At 51.6% G+C, this 23,873-nt stretch overlaps 2 protein-coding genes across 2 annotated transcripts; both read left to right on the forward strand.

The window, feature by feature from the left end:
* The first annotated feature begins 5,542 nt into the window (after nucleotides 1-5,542).
* On the forward strand, nucleotides 5,543-13,165 carry LOC134565470 (keratin, type II cytoskeletal 4-like). Its single transcript, XM_063425058.1, has 9 exons — nucleotides 5,543-6,082; nucleotides 7,179-7,393; nucleotides 8,454-8,514; nucleotides 8,780-8,875; nucleotides 9,671-9,835; nucleotides 10,315-10,440; nucleotides 10,986-11,206; nucleotides 11,932-11,960; nucleotides 12,090-13,165. The coding sequence occupies exons 1-9, from the start codon at nucleotides 5,543-5,545 to the stop codon at nucleotides 12,500-12,502; spliced, it is 1,866 nt and encodes a 621-aa protein (XP_063281128.1). The 3' UTR covers nucleotides 12,503-13,165.
* A 4,035-nt stretch (nucleotides 13,166-17,200) lies between these two features.
* On the forward strand, nucleotides 17,201-22,710 carry LOC134565471 (keratin, type II cytoskeletal 5-like). The gene is made up of 13 exons (XM_063425059.1): nucleotides 17,201-17,712; nucleotides 17,743-17,802; nucleotides 17,848-17,993; nucleotides 18,803-19,023; nucleotides 19,821-19,881; nucleotides 20,402-20,497; nucleotides 20,604-20,768; nucleotides 20,889-21,014; nucleotides 21,305-21,525; nucleotides 21,638-21,672; nucleotides 22,080-22,109; nucleotides 22,188-22,379; nucleotides 22,446-22,710. Exons 1-13 carry the CDS (start codon nucleotides 17,274-17,276, stop codon nucleotides 22,565-22,567), a joined length of 1,914 nt encoding a protein of 637 aa, XP_063281129.1. The 5' UTR covers nucleotides 17,201-17,273; the 3' UTR covers nucleotides 22,568-22,710.
* The last annotated feature ends 1,163 nt before the right edge of the window (nucleotides 22,711-23,873 follow it).

Raw genomic sequence — 23,873 nt, forward strand, 5'->3', positions numbered from 1 at the left:
AAGCTCAGCCTTCTGTCATCTCCTTAATCTGAGTGTCCATCAGGGAAGTTTAATGAATAGGTGCTCACCACACCATTGTTATTTCTCCTGCTTCAAATTTGTCCCTTTATTTTGCTGAGGCAGCTGTGGAGAGATAAGAACTGCTCTGGGATCACCTCCCTGAGCCCTGCTGACTCCTGTTCATGTTCTCCTGCAATGGTGTCTTTAGAAAAAAATCTTTTCCTTGATGGTCCCAAGCTCTCTCATTGAGTATTCATGGTCTCTCTCTTTAACCTGATGCCTGGTTTCCAGGCAGCTGAATTTAGGTAAAGGACTCCTATGCAGAAAGTGTTTTTATTTATTGCTGATCTCACCTGCCAAGTTGTTTTCACATGGCCTGTGAGAGGCTCTGCTCTCTAACCAATCTCTCCTTGTCCTTCTTCACTTTTAAATTCAACCCAGAGATCGTTTGGCTGATAAAATCTCAGCATTCCCTGCTCTGCTGCCAGCAAACAGCATGAAATGTTTGTGCACCGTCTCTACTTCACTTTTGCTTTAAAGAAATCTCCTAAATAAAAGTTTCCAAAACCAACTCTGTTACATCAAGCACCTGCTCACTGAGCAGCTCCTCCCTGTGGTACTGCAGATCCTGGAGTGACACTCAGACAGATCTCCAGACAATATTGATGGGAACAAGTTGAAACTCTGAACCTGAATTTCCCTCCTCCCACACCCTCTTCTTTCACTCAGCTGCTGGAAGGCATCTCCAGAGTCCCCAGTTGGCTCTGGGCATGAAGGAACACGTTTCCTGACTAAAACCATCTGCACCATCGAGGAGACGAGACAACCGTCCTGTGGAACAGCACAGCCTTCCTTCCCACCTCCAAATTCAATGTGCTCCCCATGGGAGCTTTTTGCTAAAAAAACCTCTTTCAGTTTTTTTTCCTTTCCCCAAAACTCTTTCAGTGGACACTTTGTGCCCTTGGGGGGCTCTTTCCCCACAGGGTGACTCCCCCCAGTGCTCCTTCCCCGCTGCTCTGCTTTCATCCTGACACCACCACTCTGATCCCATCCCGTTGCTCAGCCCCAAGCACTGGCACAGAGCTGTCTGGATGATGTCAAAATGCCTCACAAATTCCTGTGCAAAGGAGGAATGTTACAAGGAAAGGGGTGGACACTTGTGGTGGTTGGCAGGAAACCTCTTTGTCTCTTGCAAAAGGTGGCTCTGTGTGTTCCTCACGTGAGACGTCTCCTTGAAGGGGGATATTTTATAGAAACATTTTATATTTTATAGATATTTTATAGATTTTTATAGATTTTTATAGATATTTTATAGTTATTTTATAGAAACTTGGAATACCCTGAGTTGGAAAGGACACCCCCAAATCATCAGTCCAGCTCCTGACCCTGTACAAGACATGCCAAAAATCCCCAAAATCATGTGCCTGGGAGCGCTGTCCAAAGGCTCCTGGAGCTCTGGCAGCCTTGGGCCCGTGGCCACTCCCTAGGGAACTCGTTCAGTGCCTGCCCTCCCTCTGTAGGCAGAACCTTTTCCCAGTATCCAACCTAACCCTCCTGGCACAGCCCCAGCTGTTCCCTGGGTCCTGCCCTTGCTCACAGAGAGCAGGGCCTGGAGCTGCTCCTTGAGATGAAGATGCAGCCCCTGATGAGTCCTCCCTCAGTCTCCTCCAGACTGATTTTGTGTGGCTCCTCCAGACCCTTCCCCCATCCCCATGTCCCTCCTTTGGACCCTCTCCAACATCTTTAGGTCTTCCTTATATTGTGGCACCCAAATCTGTCCCGTAAATGGAGGTGAGGCTGCCTCAGCCCAGGGCAATCCCCCTCCCTGGTGCCCCTAGGAGGATTTGTCCCTCCTGGCTGCCAGGGATCTCAGGTAGGTTCTGGTTGCTCATTTTGGTTTCTGAGCAGACTGTCACAACACCCTGACACTGCTGAGGGGCCACACGGGACACCCACAGTCCAGCAGAAGAAAGGGAGAAGTTTTGGGAAGGTCGTGCCTGGAAACACCTCAAAGGCAAGAAGTTCATATGGGCAGGAATCATGGGACAGCCTGGAAGGAACCTCAGGAATTATCTTTTCCATCTCTTTGCCCCAAAGGAGCAGAAATGGGCTGGGATGATCCAGGCTGAGGGTGAGGAGCGGCTGTGGAGAAAGGTCACTGGTTCCCAGTTTCAGACCATCATCTCTGCCCCAGTCCCCACTAATCCCTGTCTGCTTTGATGTGGGAGCCCAATCAAGCTGCACTTAAAGAGATGGGAACAGCCACTTTTGGGGAGCAGGATCAGCAAAACCAGTGGGAGGTGTCCCAGGGGCCTCATTAACCCTTTTAGTGCTGACTTTGTGTCACAAAAACTGCCCAGCCTGCAGGGAGGGAGGGAGAGCTCCACCACCATCAGGCCCTGACAGCTCTGTTTTTCAAGGAGAGGGTCTTAAAAAGTGCTTTTCTCACTGGGACAGAGCAGGCTTGGGAGGCTGCTGGATTGTTTTTCCAGCCAGAATCCCAGAAAGAGGTTGGAAATTCCCCCAGGCTCTCCCTGTCTGTAGGGGCGGCTTAGCAGGTCCCAGTTTAGTAGGTGCTTAAGCAGAATGAATTTATCTGGGCACATGTAAATCTCAAAGGTGTTAAAGTCTCATGAAAGCCACCACAGCTCAAGGAATGTTTAGGGCAGCTCATGGTTTTCCTCTGCAAACCTGGGTGGAAGCTGTGGGTTTAAATCAGAGATGAATCCCTGAGAGAAGCGGTTTCATACCCTCCATGGATAGAGGAAGTTTTGTCCCTCTCTGCCAACACCATCTCACCCACAACCAGCCAGGACAAAGGGAGCACACGTGAAAAGGTCTCAAGGAAGACAACCTGTGCAGGAAAGCCATTGCACCCTTCTCCTGGGAAGCCCAAATCCCACTGGAGTCCTTCCTGCTTTGAAGTTGGTGGATCCTCCCCCGTGTGACTGCGAGGTGGCTTTGTGAAAGCTCAGCAGCCGCAAACCACAGGCGCTGCCCTGGACTGACTTCCTCTGATGTGCAAGGCTGGGCACCTGGAAAAGCCACTTCACAGGGACAGGAGCAGGAGGCAGAGGTTGAAGATCAGGTTTGTTTGTGGAGGAACAGCCCGAGAACTCTTCATACACAAGAAGGGATCGCAGGGCTTGCAGCTGGTGGAGGGGAATGGTCCCATGAGCAGCGTTTTCCCTGTGTTCCAACAAATCCAAGGGTTTGGAGGGTCTGCAGCCCTGAAACGTGTGTCACCCATGTGGCACGAGGCACTCCACGGTGGCCGAGCAGAGGTACAGGGGATAACTGGGACCTGACCCCAGCCAGATGCAGATTTCTCACAGCTGGACAAACTGGAAAGTTGTTGTCCTCAGGGGAAAAGGGCCGTGTCTTTCCTTCCATGAAGAGGAGATGCAGTCTCTCTGTGGTCCTGCTGGGCAGCAGAACTCAGAGGAGCAGCTGCTCCCAATCCTGCAGCTGTGCAGGCTGAGCCACACGAAAGCAGGGCTAGAGCTTGGCTTCTCCCTGTTTTCGGCTTGCCCGTGGTTGTGGCAACCTAAAAAAGTTCACCAAGGTCATGTCTGGACCTCCCTAAGGGCTCAGTGATGCTCTGTCCCATCCGTGGCCGCCCTGTCCCCAGGCAGTGCTCCACGTCTGGCTTCAGACCACACACCCAGTGTCTTCTCCAGGGATTGCAGCAATGCTTTGGCTCAAAACAAAACTCATTTCCAAAATATTTCTTCTCTTTTCACCTGCATGCAAGAGGTCCCAGTGCTTGGGTTACCTCAGAGCGACACAAAGGATGTGGTGCCCAAAAGCTCATTTGATTTCTCCAACTTTCTGTGAATGAGAATAATCTGGGATGGTGAAAGATGCTCCTGGCCACAACAGGGGGCTGGAATGAGATGAGTTTTATGGTCCCTTCCAACCCAAAGCATTCCATGATTCTATGAAAGTGCATCTCATTGTAAGATGAGGACCCCAATGTACTCGGACCAACATAACTGTAATGGAACTACCACATGATTATAATTAAATACGGTATTTTTTTCATTTCAATCCATTATGAGACCTGTTAAAAGAAAACTAAAGACCCTTCCAAGAAATATTCTAAATACCCTGATTCTTCTTCCTGACTTTTATTTCTAACTACATTTCACATTGAAAATGGCACTGAGTCCACCCAGAACCCGTTAATTTTGCCCCAGCAAAGATGTAAAGATTTCTCCGGGCAATCCCTGCAATCTTTGTGTTTCTGTGATCAGATCTCCTTTTTAAGGCAAAAAAAGAACTTCATTTGTTCCCAAGAAAATTCAAAAATCTTTTTAAGGATTTTAATTAAGATGGGACAATGCCTTCTCATTACCAGGTACTACTGGCGGGATTTAATGTCAAAAAGCTGTGTCAAGGGACGACCGGGCAAAACCTTCACTCCAGCTGACATTTCTCAACCTGCTTGTAACACTTCTCTTCTTTGGTACTTCTCCTGTTCAAGTGACTCTGCTGTGTGCCCTGGTCCCATCACGCCCTTGTTCGAAGTTTAGCACCTTCCCTGGGCACATAACTCAGTCATAAATCACTGGCGTTTCCCAGAAACGTTTTATCTTCAGTTTCAGGTATTCCAAGGCGCAGTGGAAGCCCCCTTGGGCCCTGGCACAGGTTGTCCAGAGCAGCTGTGGCTGCCCCTTCCCTGGGGGCGACCAAGGCCAGGCAGGATGAGGCTTGAACAGCCTGGAGTAGTGGAAGGTGTCCCTGCCCACGGCAGAGGGTGGCATGAGATGGGCTTTGAGATCCCTTCCGAGCCCAACCATCCCACGGCTCCACGATTCTGCAAACCCCCAGCTTCCCGGAGCATCCTCCCCATGACCAGACTCATCCTCGGTGCCACCTCACGCCGTTCCTGCTCCATCAGTACAGAAACCACCAAACCCATCCTGCTGGTCAGCACCCGAATTCTCTCCCAGAGCCACAGCCACAATAGGAAGGAATAAATGCTTATGAGAACACTCCCAAAAACGTCAGTGCTGAGCCGGGATGGATCCGCCCTCCCTCTCCCTGTCACCAGTGGTCGTTGCTCAAGATCCCGCCCGGAGCTTGCCATGGACCCTGAAAGGGGCGGCATCCCCACGACGTTTTGCAGGAGGTCCCGAAACATAATTAAACGCTGTGGTGAAACCAAACCGTAAACAAGCCATGAATAAAAACCCCTTGAATTATTTTGCTAAACTATAATTACACAATAAGGAAGCAGATTAATTAAGTAAAATATAAGTCCTGAAACTGAAGCTTGCAAGCAAAGCAGTTTATTTTAATTTCCACATTATTTCGTATGAGATAGAAGTGTTTGCTGTGGGTTTAAAATGTTGGAAGCCATTCCTTGCTGCCAGGCAGACCAAACCCAGTGGATAAATTAAATTTTTGCATCTGAGGCACCTCCTGAAATGTATATAAGGAGAAGGGCTCTGCCCCAGAGCAGCTAAAGGAGATCTTCTCCCAGTCCCTGCTCCTCTCTTGCTCCTCCGTGTCGCTGCCACTGCCCGCCCCAGCCACCATGAGCCGGCAGTGCTACACCTCTGGCTCCATCCTGGGCAGACGAGGCTTCTCCTCGGCATCCGCGGTCTGCGGCCTGGGCAGGGCCAACAGCAGCTCGGCCTCCGTGTGCCAGCCCGTGGGTCGGCGCTGCGGGATCGGGGGCTTCAGCAGCCGCAGCGTCTGCGACCTGGGCCGAGGGCAGAGGATTTCCTTCGGCGGGAGCTGCCGCAGCGGCGTCTACGGCGGAGCGGGCGTCGGGCGCTGCGGCGTGGCCTACGGCGGGGGCCGCTTCGGCACCGTGGTGGGCTTCGGGAACTGTGCCAGCTTCGGGGGCCTGGGCAGCTTCAGAGGCCTGGGGGACGGTGTGGCCATGGGGGGCTACGGCGGTGGCGTCAGCCTCGGCGGAGGGAGGTCCGAGGGCATCCGTGGTGTCAGCATCCACCCAGAGCTCCTCAAGCCCCTGTGCGTGGGCGTGGACCCCGAGGAGTGCCAGGTGCGGACCCACGAGAAGGAGCAGATCAAGAACCTCAACAACCAGTTTGCCTGTTTCATCGACAAGGTGAGACCCCGCTTTCCCCGCCCCGCGGCCCTCGGCTCCGAGGGGTCCCCAGAGACAACACGGAGAGCTCTTTCTCCTGGTATTTAAACATTTCTGACAAGCCATGGTGGTCCTGGCCTGGAGACCTTCTGGATTTAAGCCTTGCACCAAGGCAACACCACCGGTGTTGTACCTTTGGATGGTCACCAACCTGCTAAAGAGCTCAGTCACGAGCAGCTCCAGGGACACAGTAAATCCAAACCTGTGAGTGATGAGGACACAGAAGGACAGGAAATTTTATTTCAAGTGTATAATCTGATGTTGGTCTCACAAATCTATAAACTCCAAAGGACTTCTGCATTCTTAAAATAGTCTGTGTTTCATGAAGGATGAATTTAACTAAAATGGGAGGAACTATTTTAATTTCTCTGTCCCTCCACTCTGTGAATGAAATGATTTGGTGATTTCCTAAAAAGATGTAATTGATCATTGTTTTCTTGGCTACATTTAAGGGTTTTCATAACTGTTTAGAGAGCTGTTATGGGAAAGAATTTTTCAAAGAGCAAAGAAACTGCTCTGTCTGATCTGATCTTGATTTTCCTGGAGAGTTGTTCTGCAACTGGGAAAACTGAATCCGCCCAGGAGCAGCAACTTCTGCTTCTTCCCCTTTGTAAAATGACTTATTCATGACCCATCAAGCTCCTAGAGAGCCCTTTAATCTAGAAGCGGAAATGCATGATAAGTATCCACGACTGGAGTTTAAATCAGATATATCCAAATGAGGTCCTGGATGGAGCTTTTAGTGCTGAGAAAGGCTTGTGACTGCCCTGGGCCCATCGGGAGGCAGAGGATCCGGTTGGTGGGGAGGAGGGGAGGTGTTTGGCTGAGCCAGCATTGGCTGAACCCAGGCTTGGCCTCGACACTGATGTTGCTCAGCCTGAGATTCGAGTCCTGGGTGGGACCAGTTTAGCTCAGAGAAGATGCTGGTCTCACTCAACCCCTTGAGACAGCAGCACCTGACCATTTGCAATTCTGATTTAATTTTCACTTTTCCCTTGGGGAAGTGCAGAAGCCTTGGGACGGGAGGTCCTGACTCTCCCATCTCTTCCCTGCCCAGGTGCGGCTGCTGGAGCAGCAGAACAAGGTGCTGACCACCAAGTGGGAGCTGCTGCAGCAGTATGTGCTCCCAGCCTCCCGGAGGAACTTGGAGCCTGTGTTTGAGAACTTCATCTGCAACCTGCGGAAGCAGCTGGAGTGTGTGATGGGGGAGCGCGAGCGGCTGGAGAACGAGGAGCGCTGCCTGCGGGACCTGGTGCAGGAGTTCAAGTGCAAGTAAGTCCCACACAGGGGAGCTGCAGACCCGGGGTGGCCTGGGTGGTGCTCCCGAGTGTGAATCTAAGGAAGTGGCACTGGATGGATCAACAAATTGAGGGACAGGGCAAGTCACTGCAGAGCCGGGCGAATTTCCTGCTCTGGGCATCCAGTGCTGCACTGGAGATGCTGCTGAGGGACTGGGAGATGTTTTCCAGCCCAGTTTCCTCATGGGGTAGGATAAGAAATCACTCTTCCTCTGCCTCCTGCATATCCCCATGGTTTGCCGCATCAAATCTCCCCCATCACCTGTGCCTGTGCCTTCCCCAGTGCCATCTGTTCCCACAAAACAGCAAAACCCTCAGCCAGTTTTCTCCAGCCCACTCTTTACCCACATCATTGTGGGATTCATTCTCTCTTCCCACAGGGAATGTGGGAATTGTTTTTTTTCAATATAGGCTGTAGATGCTTCTTAATATCTCCCTATGTACTCTGCTAAGCCACAAACCAGCCATAAACCAGATGATCCATAATCACTGGATCATCTTTCCCCAGAGTTCATCAACCCAGGTGTTTTTTTTTGCTGAGCCATCACTGAGTGGGTCCAACTCACAGAATCAGTGTCTTGTGAAAGTTTTTGCAGGTCCCAGTTTGAGTCATTATGCCCTGACTGTGTTACCTACTGCACCCTGGAGTTTCACAGGTTGCTCAAGCTCCTGACCTTCCCCTGAGGTATTTTGGCCATGGTCTCCCCATAAACACTCTGAGCACAGTCCTGGCTGCTCTGGGAAAACATCTCACAAAGCAGAAAGGCTGGAAGCAGCAATCCAAGACTCCAGCTCTGAGTTTCTGGTGGTTTGGCTGGATTTTCTGTCCTCTGACTCCAGCCACCCGAACCACTGGTGTGGCTAAAACTGCTGAGTAAAGCCCGGTGAGGGGGTAAGAAACAGCAATGAAGCAAAAACAATGATAAAAAATAAGGTGCAAAGTGAAATTTGGTTTCCCATGGTCTGCACTGGGTGGTTGGGTGATGGAGATGGGACCCCCAGGGCTCAGCATCCCCCCCTCTGCCTTCCTGCAGGTATGAAGATGAGATCAACAAGCGCACGGCAGCAGAGAATGAGTTTGTGGTGCTCAAGAAGGTGAGTCAGGACCAGCTGAGGCCGGGCAAACCCTGGGCGTGGGGTCAGTGGTGGGTCCTGGCACCATGGCACAGCCTGATGCCCCAAAAATGAGGAGATCCAAGGAATCTCGGGGAGCTCTCTGAGGTTTTCAGCACATGCAGCCCAAACCCACAAAGTGCTAAGGGTTGGAAATAGTGGGGTTTCCTCCAAATCCAAAGAAAACCTGGGATTTGCCACAGCCATTCCTTCAGCTCTTTTCACCAAATCCCTGGTATCTCTCCAGGATGTGGATTGTCTCTACCTGACCAAGGAGGAGCTGGAGGTGAGGGTGGGTCTCCTGCGGCAGCAGCTGGAGTTCCTGAAGTGCATCTATGCCGAGGTGAGGGCTCCTGACCCAATCTGCTCCCTGGGGAGCATCATCTCCTGCCTTCCCTACCCAAGTCCTGCACCAAGAGTGCAGGGAAAGGTGTCTTTTCTGAAAATCCTGGAATTGCAGCCCAGAACTGTATGGCTTTTAGATGTATTTGATAACAACGCTGTCACACCTACTTTGGGAAGGCAGAGGGGGTTTTGGTTGTCTCCTACATTGCTGCCCGCAAGGGGAGGGACCTTTTGCCTGAAAACTTCTCAAATTCTAATCCAAACCATCCCTGTGTTTGCCAAATATTTCCAACACTTGTGGAGTTTTTACGTTAGTCAAAATATTTTTATGAATTCTACTGTCTGTCTGAATTCTGACAGACATTCTGTCTGATTTATGAATTCTGAACTTCTGTCTAAAATTCCACAAGTTTTTAACAAAACACACAGGGGACACTTTACACTGACACCTTTTTTGAGCTAAACCCCCTCAGTGGGGGTCAGTGAGGCCCAAGGAACTCACACCTGAAGGATTCCCAGTCCAGGAATGCACTGGGAGGGCCAGGAATGCAGGATTGGGTTGCTCCACCAGGATTCCCTGCCCTTCCTTAGGGAAAGGCACGCAGCCTCCCACATTATGCCACCAAAACTGGTGACAGCTGCCAGGTCTTGCTGGACAGGAGGCGCCCAACTGGAGACCCCCAAGTTGGGAGCTCAGGGGAGAACCTCCTCCAGCCAGGCCCCCCTTGCAGGGGTTGCTGCTGGCCTGGGTGGGGCTGGTTGAGAGGATGGGACTGATGCTCTGGTCCTGCAGGAGAGGGCTCAGCTGGACTGTCAGCTGTGTGACACCTCTGTCATCGTGCAAATGGACAACAGCCGGGACCTGGACATGGAGGGCATCATCAAAAGTGTGGAGTGCTGCTACGAGGAGATTGCCCAGAAGAGCAAGGCCGAGGTGGAGGCTTTCTACCAAACCAGGGTGAGTATTCCATGAATTTCCGTGACAGACCATTTCTGAGACCATTTCTGAGACCATTCCTCTCCTCCATAATGCAAATTTAACCCACCCCACATGATGTATTAGCTTTAGTTTTCTTAAGAAAGTTGTACCAAAAAAACCCCAAACCTAAATCAACCTTAAAAGTGTGGTTTGAGACATTTCAGTACAAGCAGAGCAGTTCAGAGTGTTCAGAGCTGTCCCTTTGTGCACCCTGAGGAGCATCTTTACTTCCCAAAGGGCAAATCATAGAACCCTGGGGCTGGAAAAGATCTCCAAGATCAGCAAGTGCAGGACTCATCTGAGACTCTGGCCTTGTCCAGGCTGGGGCCATGTCTGGGTGGTGCCCTGGGGACACCGGCCTCGGTGCAGCTCTGGAGATTTCCATTTCCCCGGGAAGGCAGGGCCCCTGGGAAGGGGCGATTTGGGAGCATTGACATTGTCCTCTTCCTGTGCAACAGCTGGAGGAGCTCCACAGCAGCCGGGGCAAGTTCTGTGATGACCTGAGGACCAACCAGAGTGAGATTGCCGAGCTCAACAGGATGATACAGAAGCTGCAGTGTGAGTCGGACAACGTGAAGAAACAGGTAGGACCAAGGGATGGATCCAGCTGGATACTCCAGCTCCTCCATCAAAGGGCATTGTCCGACCAGCTCCCACCCTGCAAAGAACCCCCTGCCCCAGACTGGATCTATTTTAACTTCTCATGTGCTGTTCATGCATAGAAAAAAGCAGATTTATTTCTCACTTGGCAAATAAGAGGTGCGTTGGTCTGGCAGTACCAGAATAAGTGTTTGCTGTGGGCTCCCACCAGCCAATAGATCCCATCCCCTTCATCCCAAATAGCTTGGCCACCACAATTCCAGCCTAAATCTTGGCTCTCTGGCACGTCCTGGCTGAGAAATAAGGGATCATACAAGCAACGCTGTGGAGACACCCCTTAGTATCACTCTTGGCTGCCTCCTTGCCCAGACAGATTGTGCCTGGCAGTGTCCAAGGCCACGCTGGATGTGCTTTGGATCAGCCTGGGCTGGTGGGAGGTGTCCCTGCCCATGGCAGGAGATGGGAATGGATGGGCTTTTCTTTACTTTACTGGAGCTTTGTGGGAATGCCCTGCCGTGTCTGTCCCCAGATCTCAGCCCTGCAGACAGCCATCTGCGACGCCGAGCAGCGCGGGGACTGCGCCCTCAAGGACGCCCGGCAGAAGCTGGTGGACCTGCAGACAGCTCTGCAGCAGGCCAAGGACAAGATGGCCTGCCTGCTCAGGGACTACCAGGAGCTGCTCAACGTCAAGTTGGCCCTGGACATTGAGATTGCCACTTACAGGACGCTGCTGGAGGGAGAGGAGAGCAGGTACGAGCAGCCCTGGGTGCACCGTGTAGGGACAGACAGTGAAAGACAACTTTTGAGGAGTTGAGGAGAAAGAGATGCTGCCCCCAGGGCTGCAGAGGGGAGCAGGGTCCCTTTTCCCTCCCACTGGGCGCAGAGGGGATCACAGTCTCATCCAAAAAGAGGGTGGGTGTGAAAGCGGCACGCAAAACAACAACAGAGGCAGGAGGTCTGCAGTGAAAAGCTGCTTAAAAAAGAGCGAGCCTGTTTATTTCTTCCATTTTTATACATTTGTGGGTCTGGTTATGGATTGGCTTCTGGGGTTACTACCCCCTCACCCCACTGGACAGACCAGCTGTCAACCAACATTATTTTCAGGCTAGAAATACGTAAACAAAGGACAGTGAACAAAACCAAGAAAGGTTGTTTATGTTCCAAAGTGTGAGAAAGTGAAAAACTGACCCTTAATATTGTACAGAAACTAAAGAACTGACTCCATCTTATGAACAAGTAGAAGGCTTTAAAAAAACTCAGAAAAACCAGGGCAACAGGTGGGATATTAGTATGACGGTGGAATCAGGGATCCAACCCTGCAGTGCTTTGGTGGGTAATTTGAAGCAGCACTTCTCAGCAGAGTGCACCTAAATAGCCCAAGGACATGTCAGGAGGCACAGGCTGGGCTCTGTTTGCCCGTGAATTTGTGGAATATGTCCCTAAATCCATCCCTGAGCCGTTTCTTTCCTTGACAGGATATGCACCGGCAACCCTGTGAGCGTAGGTGAGTTAATGACCCCCCCCCCCCCCCCCCCCCCCCCCCCTTTTAATTTCTTTATGAGCCTCGTTCCGCTCCTTTTAAGCCGGGTTTTGGCTGCTCTGGGCGTGACCGAGGCCGTGTTTGCTCCCGCAGCCGTGGTCAGCGGCGGGGGCACGGTCGGGGAGTGCCGCTCGCTGTCCGGGCTCGGAGGGAAATGCACGGTGAAGAGCGGCGGGGCCGGCGCGGGGCTGGGCATGGTCTCGTCCTTCGGGAACGCCGCGTTCAGCGCCCGCAGCGTGGACTGCGCGCCCAAGGTGGGCGCAGGCTTCGGGGCCAGGAGCGCGGTCAGCTGCGTGGGCAGGGAGGTGCTCACCGCCGTGGACGGGGTCCAGTGCGCGCCCGGGATGGGCAACCTGGGCAACCTGGGCAACCTGGGCAACCTGGGCAACGTGGTGTGCGCGGGCGTGGAGCAGTGCGGGCCCGGGCCCGTGCTCATCCCCGGGGCGCCGGGGGTCTGCGGGAACAGGTTCAGCACAGCCGTGCGAGTGGTCAGGACGAGCCGGTAGAGCCCGGCGGGGCCCGAGACCGCGCGTTTTGTAATAATCAGCATTTCTGCAATAAAACAGTATTCCCCCTCCCCTCTGGCAGCCACAGGGATCACACAACCATGCGCTAGGACATCGCTCTGCCTAAACTCGTTGTCTGACAAAACCCACCCTCTCTCTGATGTCTTTCTTGGGGGAAAACCCCACCTGCCCCCCTCAGCCAGGTGAGATTTTCATTTCAGAGGCCGTTCCTGTCTCCACACATCATCTTGGCTTTTCAATCACCCTTCTCTGCCTGACCCCTTTCCAGCAGAGGCTTTCTTTCCCTAATGCAGCTATTGCAAAAGGATGAAAAATTTGGTCATCCCAACTTCAGAGAGAGAAGCCACAATTTAATTGTCCGAGACGAAGCTGCAGCTGTAATTTAACTTCTTTAATGACAGCAGAAAATCCAATTTTTCCTGTTTACAAGAGGGTTGGGAATGCATATGTAAATTGGTCCAGGTTGCTACACCATGTTTGGTAGAGCAGATTTTAATTACGCCCCAACGAGCACCTTATATTTCTGTAGTTAAATGCATGTGTTGTTTTTCCTGTGTGCAATAGACGGAGTTAAAGCTTTTAATGTGTAAGTGAACAGAGTTATTACCCTTCGCTTACTCCAGACTTTCAGCTGTACCTTCAATAAACTCCATGCATAATTCATGCTGCACCGCCTGGGCTTTATTTCCCTCCCTGATATTGCAAATCATAGAAATTTCCTCAAACCCGAGTCTCCAAACGGGTGGAGTTTGAAGCTTCAAGAAGTTTTTGTCTGCTCTCCTTCCTGAAGCACCTTTGCATGCCTTTATTGCATCCCCTGATTAGTGTGGCCACAAGGAAGTCTGGGAGGGAGGCTATTTAACCATCCGTGGGATATGCAGTTCGTTTGGGATCTCCCACGGTGTCTGGGATCAAAAAAGAACAAAAAGGCAGCCAGGCCCTTGTTTAAAGAAATCAGTGAGAACCAGCTCAGGGAGTGACAGGAAAATAATCCCACACCACACCCGTGAAACCCTCTCACCAGAGTGGGCTGATTTTAGAAGAAAGTAGGAGGAAAGTTCAGTTTCCCAAAATGCAGCACCAGGGGCTTCTTCCTCAACCCCCACCTTCCTTAAAATATGTGAACTTACACAAAGAGCAGGGTCTGGAGATGTGGACATGCCCCTCCAGGGAGGGAAAACCCTCTCTCATGGTTTTAGGAAACTGGGATTTAGGAGAACTCACATCATCCTCTCCTTTTTCTCTATGAGGGTCATAGAATCATGGAATATTGTGGGTGGGAAGGGACCCACAAGGATCACTGAATCCCAGCCCTGGCCCTGCACAGGACACCCCAAAATTCACATCAGATGCTTGAGTGATGTGCCAGTGCTCCCGGAGCTCTGCAGAGCTCCCAGTTCTCCTGGCCAGTGACCCCCTGATGGGTCTCTATAACTTGGCTGGGGGGGTCTTGCCATGGTGACAACTCAACCCAGCCAGATGCACAGCTGGAATCACGGAATGACCAACCATCCCCACAGCTCCTCCCTCCCCACAGCTCCCCACGGCACAGCCAACAGCCCCCAAGCCAGCTCTGCATCACCCTTGGAGAAATCCCCATGTCCTTGTCCAGCCCAGGGTGTGGGCAGGTTCATCTGCCCATGAAAGCATCACTGAGAACCAGGGGCTGTAATTTATTCCCCTATGTCCTACTCTGCTTCCAAGACTTCCCTGCTGACTCACGGCTTCTTCCCCTTGACCTCTCCAGGGCTGGAGGATGAGCTCAGCCCCATCCCAGACTCTCTGCTGGGATGGAGATGAACCCACCACGGGATGAGTGCAGCCTCTGCTGCTCTCCCAGCCTCGGGCATTCCGGCTCCCCTCGTGGTGTATCGGATGTGATCAGCAGGGAGCAGAGCAATAATTCCATTTTAAGAAATGCCACAGTGGCTGGGGGGTGGTGAAAGCCAAGGGGGCCAGCCCGTGGTGAGAAGGCAAAACTCACCCCGCTAAAGATGTTTTTGGAAACGTTGTCTTCATCTTTTCTGCTCCACGACTTGGGCCCCATCTCATTTCTATGTAAATACCAAGCAGAAACACCCAACACAAGAAGCTTCCAGTGCCCCAACAGCTCATAATTTATGTTGATCATCTCCCTGCAAAGCAATACCTGAACACCAAACACCAGCCAGCTCCCCAGGGGACAAAAGCAGTCTGGCAGCTCTTGCATTTCTGGGAGAAAACCTTTAATCATCCCTGCCCTCAGCTCCCAACTATTGCAAAACCCACGTTTGCTGCTGTCTGCTCGAAGATGTTCATGTAGGTCAGGGCATTTTGGAGACAAAAAAGCTGTGAATGTGGGTTTGGGGTGGGTGGAGGTCAAATCTTGCTCAGTGTCAGTCTAGACAGACCCTTTTGTAAATTGATAGAGTCTAAAACTATGGATTCACGGAATGGTTGGGTTAGAAGGGATCTTATAAACCATCTCATTCCACCCCCTGCCATGGCCAGGGACACCTTCCACTATCCCAGGTTGCTCCAAGCCCCCTCCAGCCTGGCCTTGGACACTTCCACAGCTGCTCTGGGAAATCCATTCCAGGGCCTCCCCACCCTCACAGGGAGGAATTCCTTCCATATATTTAACTCCAACTTTCCCTCTTTGAGCCTGAACCCAGAGCCTGGCAGAGCTGATCCAAACAGACAGATGAAAATGCCACATCTGCCCCTGGGTTTGGAGCCCCAACCCTCGGCTCCTCCACACCACCCACCAGCCCAGAAAGGGAAAGGGAGCGTTTTTGAGGTGGCCTTTGCATCTCTCACATACCCCGTGGATAACGAGCCGAGGGGAGAAGAGTATGGGAGCCTAAAGTGACAATTCCCTCTTTCTTCTTGGCAGCCCCACCTTTAATCCCATTACACTCATTCAGCTCTAACATCTGATCTGAACCCGTTCTTCAGCTTCAGGACGAGCTGCCTTTACTGAGGTCAAGGAACCATGAAGACAAAATCTCATTTTCCCATCGCACCCTGGCTTTGAATTTTATGCAAATCATCGAGGCAATGGATGCTCATGAATTTCAAGTGACGTTCCAGATTCAGACCCACCTTTTCCAGAAAGAAACAAGCTGACCTGCTCCATCTGGGAATCATTTCTCACTGCAAAGGGAAATTCTCTTTCAGTGCCCCAGCTCTTCCATTTGGGCCTGCTCGGCAGCATTTCTCCAGGGATAATCAGATATTTGGTCTTCTGTATTCAGTAGCATCCTTTTAATTGTTCTTCCAGAGATGCCAGTGGGATTTTAGCTCCTTAATGGTTTCATGGCACTGGGGCACAGGGATGTGTTTTGAAGGGCAAGTAGAGTCCTGTCCTGTAAATATATTTAAGCTCCAGTCCTGCAGAGTGCAGGCAAAGCCACCAGGGCAGCGCCATGCCAAAAACCAGCTGAGCTCTGACATGCAAGGGATAAAATACTCTCAACACTGTAGTTCCACAAAGTCTGAGATGCAAGAAAATGTCACCACACCCTGTTGAACTTGATCTTTTTTCCCAAGGACTCCAGGAAGTAAAATAAGGAGAATTTGTGGGAGTATTTTTCATGCTGGTTAGATCTGCTTTTGGCAGCATTTTGGGTGGAAGGCTCAAAGGTCTTTAAAAGAGAGAGAGCCAGAAACTCAGGACTACATCCTAAACTGAGCAAATGACATCGTTCCACAGAGCTGGGCAGAGAGTTTTTCAGAAAATCTGACTCTTTTTCTGAAATGGTTTTTAGGTCAAGATGAAAATGCATCAATCACATCATCAGCTAGCTGGATAAATCACAACACAGCCTCTGTGTGGAATGGAGTTGTCCTCTGGAAATGCAAATATAATATCCAGAGGAAAAGCCTCGAAAACCTGCCATAGGCTAAATAATGAATATAAATGGGCAAAATTTGAGGTGGTATTTACACCTGGAAAGCGGAAAGAGGAAAACTTGATCAGGACCTCTTTGTCAAGTCATCCCAAAGAGATGGCTCCTGCCCAGGGAGTAGGAACAGCAGACTGGATAAATTAGAGTCCCAAAAGGGATGTCAGGTTTCATGAACATCAAGCCACCTTCTGCCTTCAGGTGAAGAAACCCCATCAATAATTTTTGTTCAGATTTAATAATTTTGCTGTCATTGTCTGTCACTTGAGTTAGTCCAGAGGACTCTGTGTTGATGTGTTGCATCTTTTAAGTAGAATTGGGAATCCAAGACATTATTTCTGGCTTTATAACATTTAAAAATTATTTTCTTTCACAGTGAGGAAATTATGCAATCATGGAATCCCAGAATGGTTTGGGCAGGAGGGAATCTCAAACACCATCTCATTCCACACAGCCCCCATGAGCAGGGACACCTTGCATTAACTCAGGTTGCTCCAAGCCCCTCCCAACCTGGCCTTGGACACTTCCAGGGTTCGGCAAAATAGTACAAAATGAAATAACCCACCTCTGCGAGGACACAGAGGTTTTGCATCGGGCTGAGCTCTCCCTGCCAGAAATCTGGGCGTTAGATAACTCTTCCAGCTGAGCGCATCCGGCCCTGGGAGGTGCGTTTGGGTGCAGTCAGGGCTTAACAAGTCTCAGGGAGACAGCTGCCTGCTGGCACGTCAAAACCATGAAGGCACCAAATTGATCACTGGACTTCCACGCAACCAAGCCCAGATCCCCGGGGGATAAAAGGGGCACCTCTCCCCAGAGCGCTGCGGAGTCTCTCCGGCTGTGCAGGGCCCTTCTCTGCTGCCGCGATGAACCGGGCACTCAGCATGCGGGCGGGAGGAGGAGGAGGCCGATCCTACAGCGCTGCCTCGGCCATAATCCCGAGCAGCAACAGGGCTGGCTTTAGTTCTGTGTCTGTGGCACGAGCAGGAGGAGGAGGAGGCGGAGGTGGCTTTGGGAGGCTCGTTGGAGGAGGTGGCGGTGGCAGCTCCGGCGGTTTTGGCAGCAGGAGCCTCTACAACCTTGGTGGGAGCAAGAGGATTTCCATCGGGGTTGGAAGCAGCTTCCGAGCTGCTTTTGGCGGTGGAGCTGGTGGTGGCCTGGGCCTGGGAGGCGGCGGTGGAGCTGGTGGTGGCCTTGGGCTGGGGCTTGGTGGTGGAGCTGGTGGATTTGGTGGTGGAGCTGGTGGTGGCCTTGGGCTGGGGCTTGGTGGTGCAGGTGGTGGATTTGGCTTTGGTGGAGGTGCTGGTGGGCTTGGCTATAGTGGTGGGCACGGAGGTGGTGGAGGGTTTGGCTTTGGGGGACTGGGGGGGCTGGGAGGGTTCCCTGCAGGGCTGGGTGGTGGCAGGAACCCGGCAGGATTTTCTGGTGGCCCCTCTGGAGTGGGTACAATCCAAGAAGTGACTGTGAACCAGAGTCTCCTGGCACCACTGAACCTGGAGATAGATCCAAACATCCAGCAGGTGCGGAAAGATGAGAAGGAGCAAATCAAGACCCTCAACAACAAATTTGCTTCTTTCATTGACAAGGTGAGACTTCATTGGGTGCTGTGGATCTGTGGTAGAGGGGGAGTGAAGATCTAGTAAGTACAAAAATACGACTTCACAGATCTCCAGTCCTTCACTCATTTTCTCCCTGCATATCTTCGTTAATTCCCTTGAACAATGTCCTTCTGAACATTTACAGGGGAGAAAACAAAACAAGAAAATTGTAGTAATGGGATTTGATCCAGGTTTTGTGCCTGAGGAATAACACAGATTAGTTGAAATGGAGTAAGTCAGTTTTGGGTCCAGGTCTAGTGGCTCAATCCAAATCTCTGTCTGGGTAATCACACCAGATGTCTTGGTCTTTGTTGTTTATTGCCTGCAAGATAAAATCCTTTTTGTATTGACTCAATGGACTCAACCACTCAAGTCCTTCCTTGGCTTTTAATTGGATAAAAATGTTGTACATGTGAGCAAGAGGAAAGGCAATTAAGCCTTTTAGTGCTAGTATTCCAACCTTGGCTTTAATGAAGAAAGATAAATATCTTACAAAGAAAGTCACCCCAGAGGGTATGAAAGAAGAACGTCACTGTCTGGTGAAGAAAGAGCTGAACCCAACTTTTCTCACCATCGCTCGTTGGCTTCCTAAATTAAATTGCCTTTGAAGACAACTGTCCGCAGCAGGTGGATTTGCTCAGCTACAGGTTTGGCTAACACAGCCCTGGATAATCCAAAGGATATTCCCAGTTTGGAAACTCTTAGTTCAGGAATCCCTTGTCTCCTGCCATGTCTCACTCCCAGTTCTTGCATATTAGCTGTCAGCTCACAGGTATCTTCTGCTTCCCAATGCTCAGGTTCGCTTCCTGGAGCAGCAGAACAAGGTACTGGAGACCAAATGGACCCTTCTGCAGGAGCAGGGCCAAAAAAACAACTCCAGCAAGAGCAACCTGGACCCGCTGTTCGAGGCCTACATCAACAACCTGCGGCGGCAGCTGGCCAACCTGCTCAACGAGCGGGGACGCATGGATGGGGAGCTGAAGAACATGCAGGACCTCGTGGAGGACTTCAAGAACAAGTGAGTGTGAAATGGGGTGTGGATGGTTTAGCTGGACATTGAGCAGCAGGAGGTTTCACCCTGAGGGAGGCCAGGCACTGCCCAGGCTCCCCAGGGAATGGTCACGGTCCCATGGCTACCAGAGCTCCAGGAGTGTTTGGACCATGTTCTCAGGCACAGGGTGGGATTGGTGGGGTGTCCTGTGCAGGGCCAGGAGTTGGATTCAATGACCCTCATGGGTCCCTTCCAACTCAGCTGAATTTTTGAATCTGTAATTCTAGGATTCTCTGATTCTATAATTCTATGATTCTACAGTTCCGTGATTCTATGAGTCATCTCAAAAATTTCAATTTCTGAAAGTCAAACATCCAGCCAGAAGTATTAATGGAAATTTCTCCACGAAAGGGGAAAAAGTGTCTCCAGTTTGTGTTCCATCCCATGACATAGAACATCACTAATCACCTCCAATACCCCCTGCTCAGAGACATCTCTCCCTGCCGGACCCATTTTCCTCAACAGCACCAAAAAGGGTCCGTAGACATTTTTCCCACCCAAAAATGGAGACTCAGCCAAGACAGCACCTTGCAATGGCTCTTGTGAAGGAAAATCCTCTGAACCAGCTCTACCTTCCTTGTTCTGTCTGCGTTAAGTCAGAAATGTCCTTTCTGCCTTTCGAGAAATGGGAATCCCACATTCTAGCAGGACAGTTCCCAGGAGACTGATTTGGAGATGCCATCCCCAGTCCCGATCACCTTGCAGTCCTACCTGAACACCTGTTCTGCTTCTGATCCAGCACCTCCTTCCCTTTATCCCTGCAGATATGAGGAGGAAATCAACCGGCGCACGGCAGCAGAGAACGAGTTTGTGGTCCTCAAGAAGGTGGGTGAGACAGGAGGTGCTGCAGGTGCTGAGCCAGCCCCAACCATTGCACAGACTGGGAATATCCTGAGGGATGGGGGACCTCATGGAGCTGCATCCTCATCCTCTAGAAGGGTTTTAAATCACCATTTGATCATGGTATTGAGGGAAAGGAATGGAGTATCTTGTAGGAGGAAGGCAAAATCTGCTCCCACTCCTGTCCCACAACGCACACAGGTGCAAAACAAACCATGTAGAGACAATGGGGGTCAGTCGTGCTGGGAATTCCAGCAGCAAGGCCAAAGAGCCAGGACCTCCCTCATCCACTTCCAAATTGCACACAGCACTTTCCCGGAGGAAGAGATGCCCTCCTGGTGCTCTTCCAGCGGGATGTGCCAGGCACAGCTTCTCTACCAGGCAGCAGGGAAAGGGGCAGCCTCGTCTCCAGGCTTGGCCTTTTCATGTCTGTGCCAAGGAACTTCTTCCTGGCTGAGAAGAGGATCCAGGTGCCACAGATGTCCCCACACCTGCTCTTTTCCAGGACGTGGATGCTGCTTACATGAACAAGGTGGAGCTGGAGGCCAAGGTGGATGCCCTGAGCGATGAACTCAACTTCCTCCGAGCCCTCTACGAGGCGGTACAAACAAATCCCCAACTCCTGTCCTGCCGTTGCCCTCGGCTGGGGACCACCCCCACTCTAAGGGTTGGGAGAGGTAAGTGCAGCTCCCATGTGCTTCCCACAGGAGCTGGCCCAGCTCAGCGCCCAGGTGTCCGACACTGCTGTCATCCTGTCCATGGACAACAACCGGGACCTGGACCTGAGCAGCATCATCGCCGAGGTGAAGGCTCAGTACGAGGACATCGCCAACCGCAGCCGCGCCGAGGCCGAGGCCTGGTACCAGACCAAGGTGAGCTGAGCCACCCCTGCCACAGGGAATCCCTGCTGTCCCTGAGAGGGGCTGTTTGAGCCACGTCTTGTCCAGCCAGGCACCTCATACGGTTCAGTCACACCTTCCTTCTTGCCTCAGTTTGAGGAGCTGCAGGCCACAGCGGGCAAACACGGGGATGACCTGCGCAACACCAAGGGTGAAATCTCAGAGCTCAACCGGCTCATCCAGAGGATCCGTGCTGAGATAGAGAACACCAGGAACCAGGTAGGAATGGCAAAGGAGCCAGCAGAGCCCCATTCTGTTGTCCCTCAATGTAGCTTTGATGATCGGGGACTTTTCCATCCCCACTGAAGGTGTTGAGTTCCCTCCTGGAAAGAGCTTCACACTGTAAAATGTAACTATTAAATCATCCTTGCCAGCCTGGCATTTCAACGCCAGCCATGTTAGCTCAACTGGAACATTTTCCACGAATGTCCCGGACAGAATGGGTTTCTTCCTTGGGTGACTCTCACCAAAAAGGGAGAGCAGCTCTCCAAGCCCCCCATCCCTTGCAGTGTGCCACCCTGCAGACGGCCATCGGAGACTCTGAGGAGCGCGGGGAGCTGGCCCTCAAGGACGCCAAGGCAAAGATGATTGAGCTGGAGGACGCCTTGCAGAAAGCCAAGGCCGACATGGCCCGGCAGCTCCGGGAGTACCAGGAGCTGATGAACGTCAAGCTGGCCCTGGACATCGAGATCGCGACCTACAGGAAGCTGCTGGAGGGCGAGGAGAGCAGGTGGGAGCAAAATCCTTGTGGGGATAATAGTGACTGTAACTTTTCCCATCAGAGGTTGGTTCCTCTGCCTGTCTCTGTAATTTTGCTCTAATCTCCTCTAATCCCCCAACAGGCTCAGTGGGGAGGGACTGAACCCCATCAGCTACTGTAAGTATCACAGTTCTGGATCCCAAAGTCTGGCTTTGGGAGCAAGGCCTGGGATAAACCTTGGGAAAAGGGAATTTTTGTCCCGCAGAAGACTTTTGGAGCCCTCCACTGGGGATAGAAGTTGGGTTCATGTCCTGTGGGCCAAGGTCCTGATGATGGTGCTTCCTGAGACTGGGTGCTTACGGGGCTCCCCAGAGCAGCTGTGGCTGCCCCATCCCTGGAAATGTCCAAGGCCAGACTGGATGGGGCTTAGAGCAACCTGGGATGGTGGAAGGAGTCCCTGCCCAGCACGGGGGCAGGGATGGGATGACGTTTATGGCCCCTTCCCATCCCATGATTCCCAGCCCATCCCACGATTCCATGACAGAGAAACAGATGTCCAATGCTCTGGTTGCTTTTCCTTGCAGCAGTCATCAGCTCCAGCTCTGGCATTGCTGGTGGGGCTGGCGTAGGAGGAGGACTTGGTGCACTCAGCATGAGTGGAGGAGGCGGTGGAAGTGGTTTTGGCCTTGGAGGAGGAGGTGGAAGCAGCTTTGGTCTTGGAGGAGGCGTTGGAAGTGGTTTTGGCCTTGGAGGAGGCGGCGGGAGCAGTTTCGGTCTTGGAGCTGGCGGTGGAGGAGGAGGAGGAGGCTACAGCTTTGGAAGTGGAGGAGGACTTGGACTCGGGGCTGGAGGTGGTCTTGGAGGTGGATTTGGAGGAGGGAGTGGTCTGGGCACTGCTGGCAGCTACAGCCATGCTGGAGGTGGCAGCAGCGCCCTGAGCACCAGCGGAGGGAATTTCAGCTCTGGAAGTGCAAAAGGCACCAACCCAGGTGTGAAAATCGTCTCCAAAACTTCCTCCAGCAAAAAGAGCATAAAAAGCCAAAGCCTGAAGAATGCCACAGAGTCTGAGTGAAGCCAAGCCCAGACCCTCCCGTGGTTCTTCTGTTCCTCCTGCCCTCCATTCTCCTCCACCTCCACCCCTCCAGCTGCCCCTGCCCTGCTCCTGCTCTGTAGTTCTCACACATTTGGATCTCAGGTAAAGAAAAGCAGCGGAACACACAGAAACCAGAGCTCTCCAAGTCCCTGGAACAGAAGTTAAAGAAAAACATGGGCCTAAGTGATTGTTCTGAATGGAGAATTGGTTTGGTTTTCCATTTGTTTGTTTTTAATAAGGCTAAGCAGTTTATGATTGTGGCCACACACAGCCATCAGCTAAAACAGAGCAAATAGCAGGGGAAGTTTTAGCTCAGTTCTGGCCCCCAGAAGCCCAGGGATGGGCTGGGAGTGTGTATTTAGCTCACCCTGCTTTGCCTTCACTGCTGGAATGAGCCCAACCTGCTCCTTCACAAGAGAAGCTCATCTGCATCAGAGATTTGGGTTATTTTTCTGCCGTCTAGAAATACCCCTGGAGACTACCCAAAGATCCCAGGCAGTGGCTTGTAATGTCCCTCTTAAAACATCCTTCATTCTGAGTCACTCTGGTGAGATGGAAAATCCCTCTTTCCTCCAGTCACAGCCGAGTTTTGAAAGATATGATATTGCCAAGATATTGCCAAGTTTTGCTGCTGAGTCAGCTCAGGCACTTGAGCCTGACCAGGGATTCAGAGCACTAATGTTTGAGCAGCAACCTGAGATCCCTCCACCCACAGATGAGAATTCAGTGTGCCACGAGCTTATCAAAAAGCTTCTCCTACATCGCTCTCCCATTCCTGTCCTTTCTCTTCCTAAATGAGTTTGCCCTCTGTGGCCCTTCCACATAACCTCAGGGGTGGTTTTTGCCAGAGGATTCACCAGTGATTGATCCAAAACCTATAAAAAAGGGCTTGCTTTCTAAATTATAGGATTTCTTATAAATGATGTCTGACACAATGACTCCTTCAAAAGCAAGATCAGTGCTTGCTGTTAAATGGGGTTTCTGTCCTGTCCCATGCAAGATTTTGCTGGAATATCATCAAAAAATTCCCAAATCCTCCAGTGGTCCATGTCTTGCTGTCTTTCCCCATGGCCTTCCTCACAGCAGGTGGGGAAAGTCTGAAGCTGTGAAAATCACGCTGGAAAAGCTGCCTGAAGGGCCGAGTCCACAGCTCCTGAGGGAATTCCAGCATCTCCTCTCTGTGTGGGCTCCTCTGCCAAAGGAAAAGGCCTTGGGAAATTGGGAAGTGCAGCAGGTCCCAGCCCAGTGTGTGGGGAATGAGGCAGTCGAGAGCAGGATCCCAAAG

Source organism: Prinia subflava, unplaced genomic scaffold (genome assembly GCF_021018805.1).
Source record: "Prinia subflava isolate CZ2003 ecotype Zambia unplaced genomic scaffold, Cam_Psub_1.2 scaffold_52_NEW, whole genome shotgun sequence".
NCBI lineage: Eukaryota > Metazoa > Chordata > Aves > Passeriformes > Cisticolidae > Prinia > Prinia subflava.

What these genes read in the sequence shown, in the direction of transcription:
- LOC134565470 (XM_063425058.1), top strand. Translation starts at nt 5,543, where the DNA reads ATGAGCCGGCAGTGCTACACCTCTGGCTCCATCCTGGGCAGACGAGGC. An exon ending in TTGCCTGTTTCATCGACAAG is followed by an intron (nt 6,083 to 7,178) that starts GTGAGACCCCGC and finishes TTCCCTGCCCAG; the next exon opens with GTGCGGCTGCTGGAGCAGCA. An exon ending in CGGCAACCCTGTGAGCGTAG is followed by an intron (nt 11,961 to 12,089) that starts GTGAGTTAATGA and finishes TTGCTCCCGCAG; the next exon opens with CCGTGGTCAGCGGCGGGGGC.
- LOC134565471 (XM_063425059.1), top strand. Translation starts at nt 17,274, where the DNA reads ATGAACCGGGCACTCAGCATGCGGGCGGGAGGAGGAGGAGGCCGATCC. An exon ending in TTGCTTCTTTCATTGACAAG is followed by an intron (nt 17,994 to 18,802) that starts GTGAGACTTCAT and finishes CCCAATGCTCAG; the next exon opens with GTTCGCTTCCTGGAGCAGCA. An exon ending in TAGAGAACACCAGGAACCAG is followed by an intron (nt 21,015 to 21,304) that starts GTAGGAATGGCA and finishes CATCCCTTGCAG; the next exon opens with TGTGCCACCCTGCAGACGGC.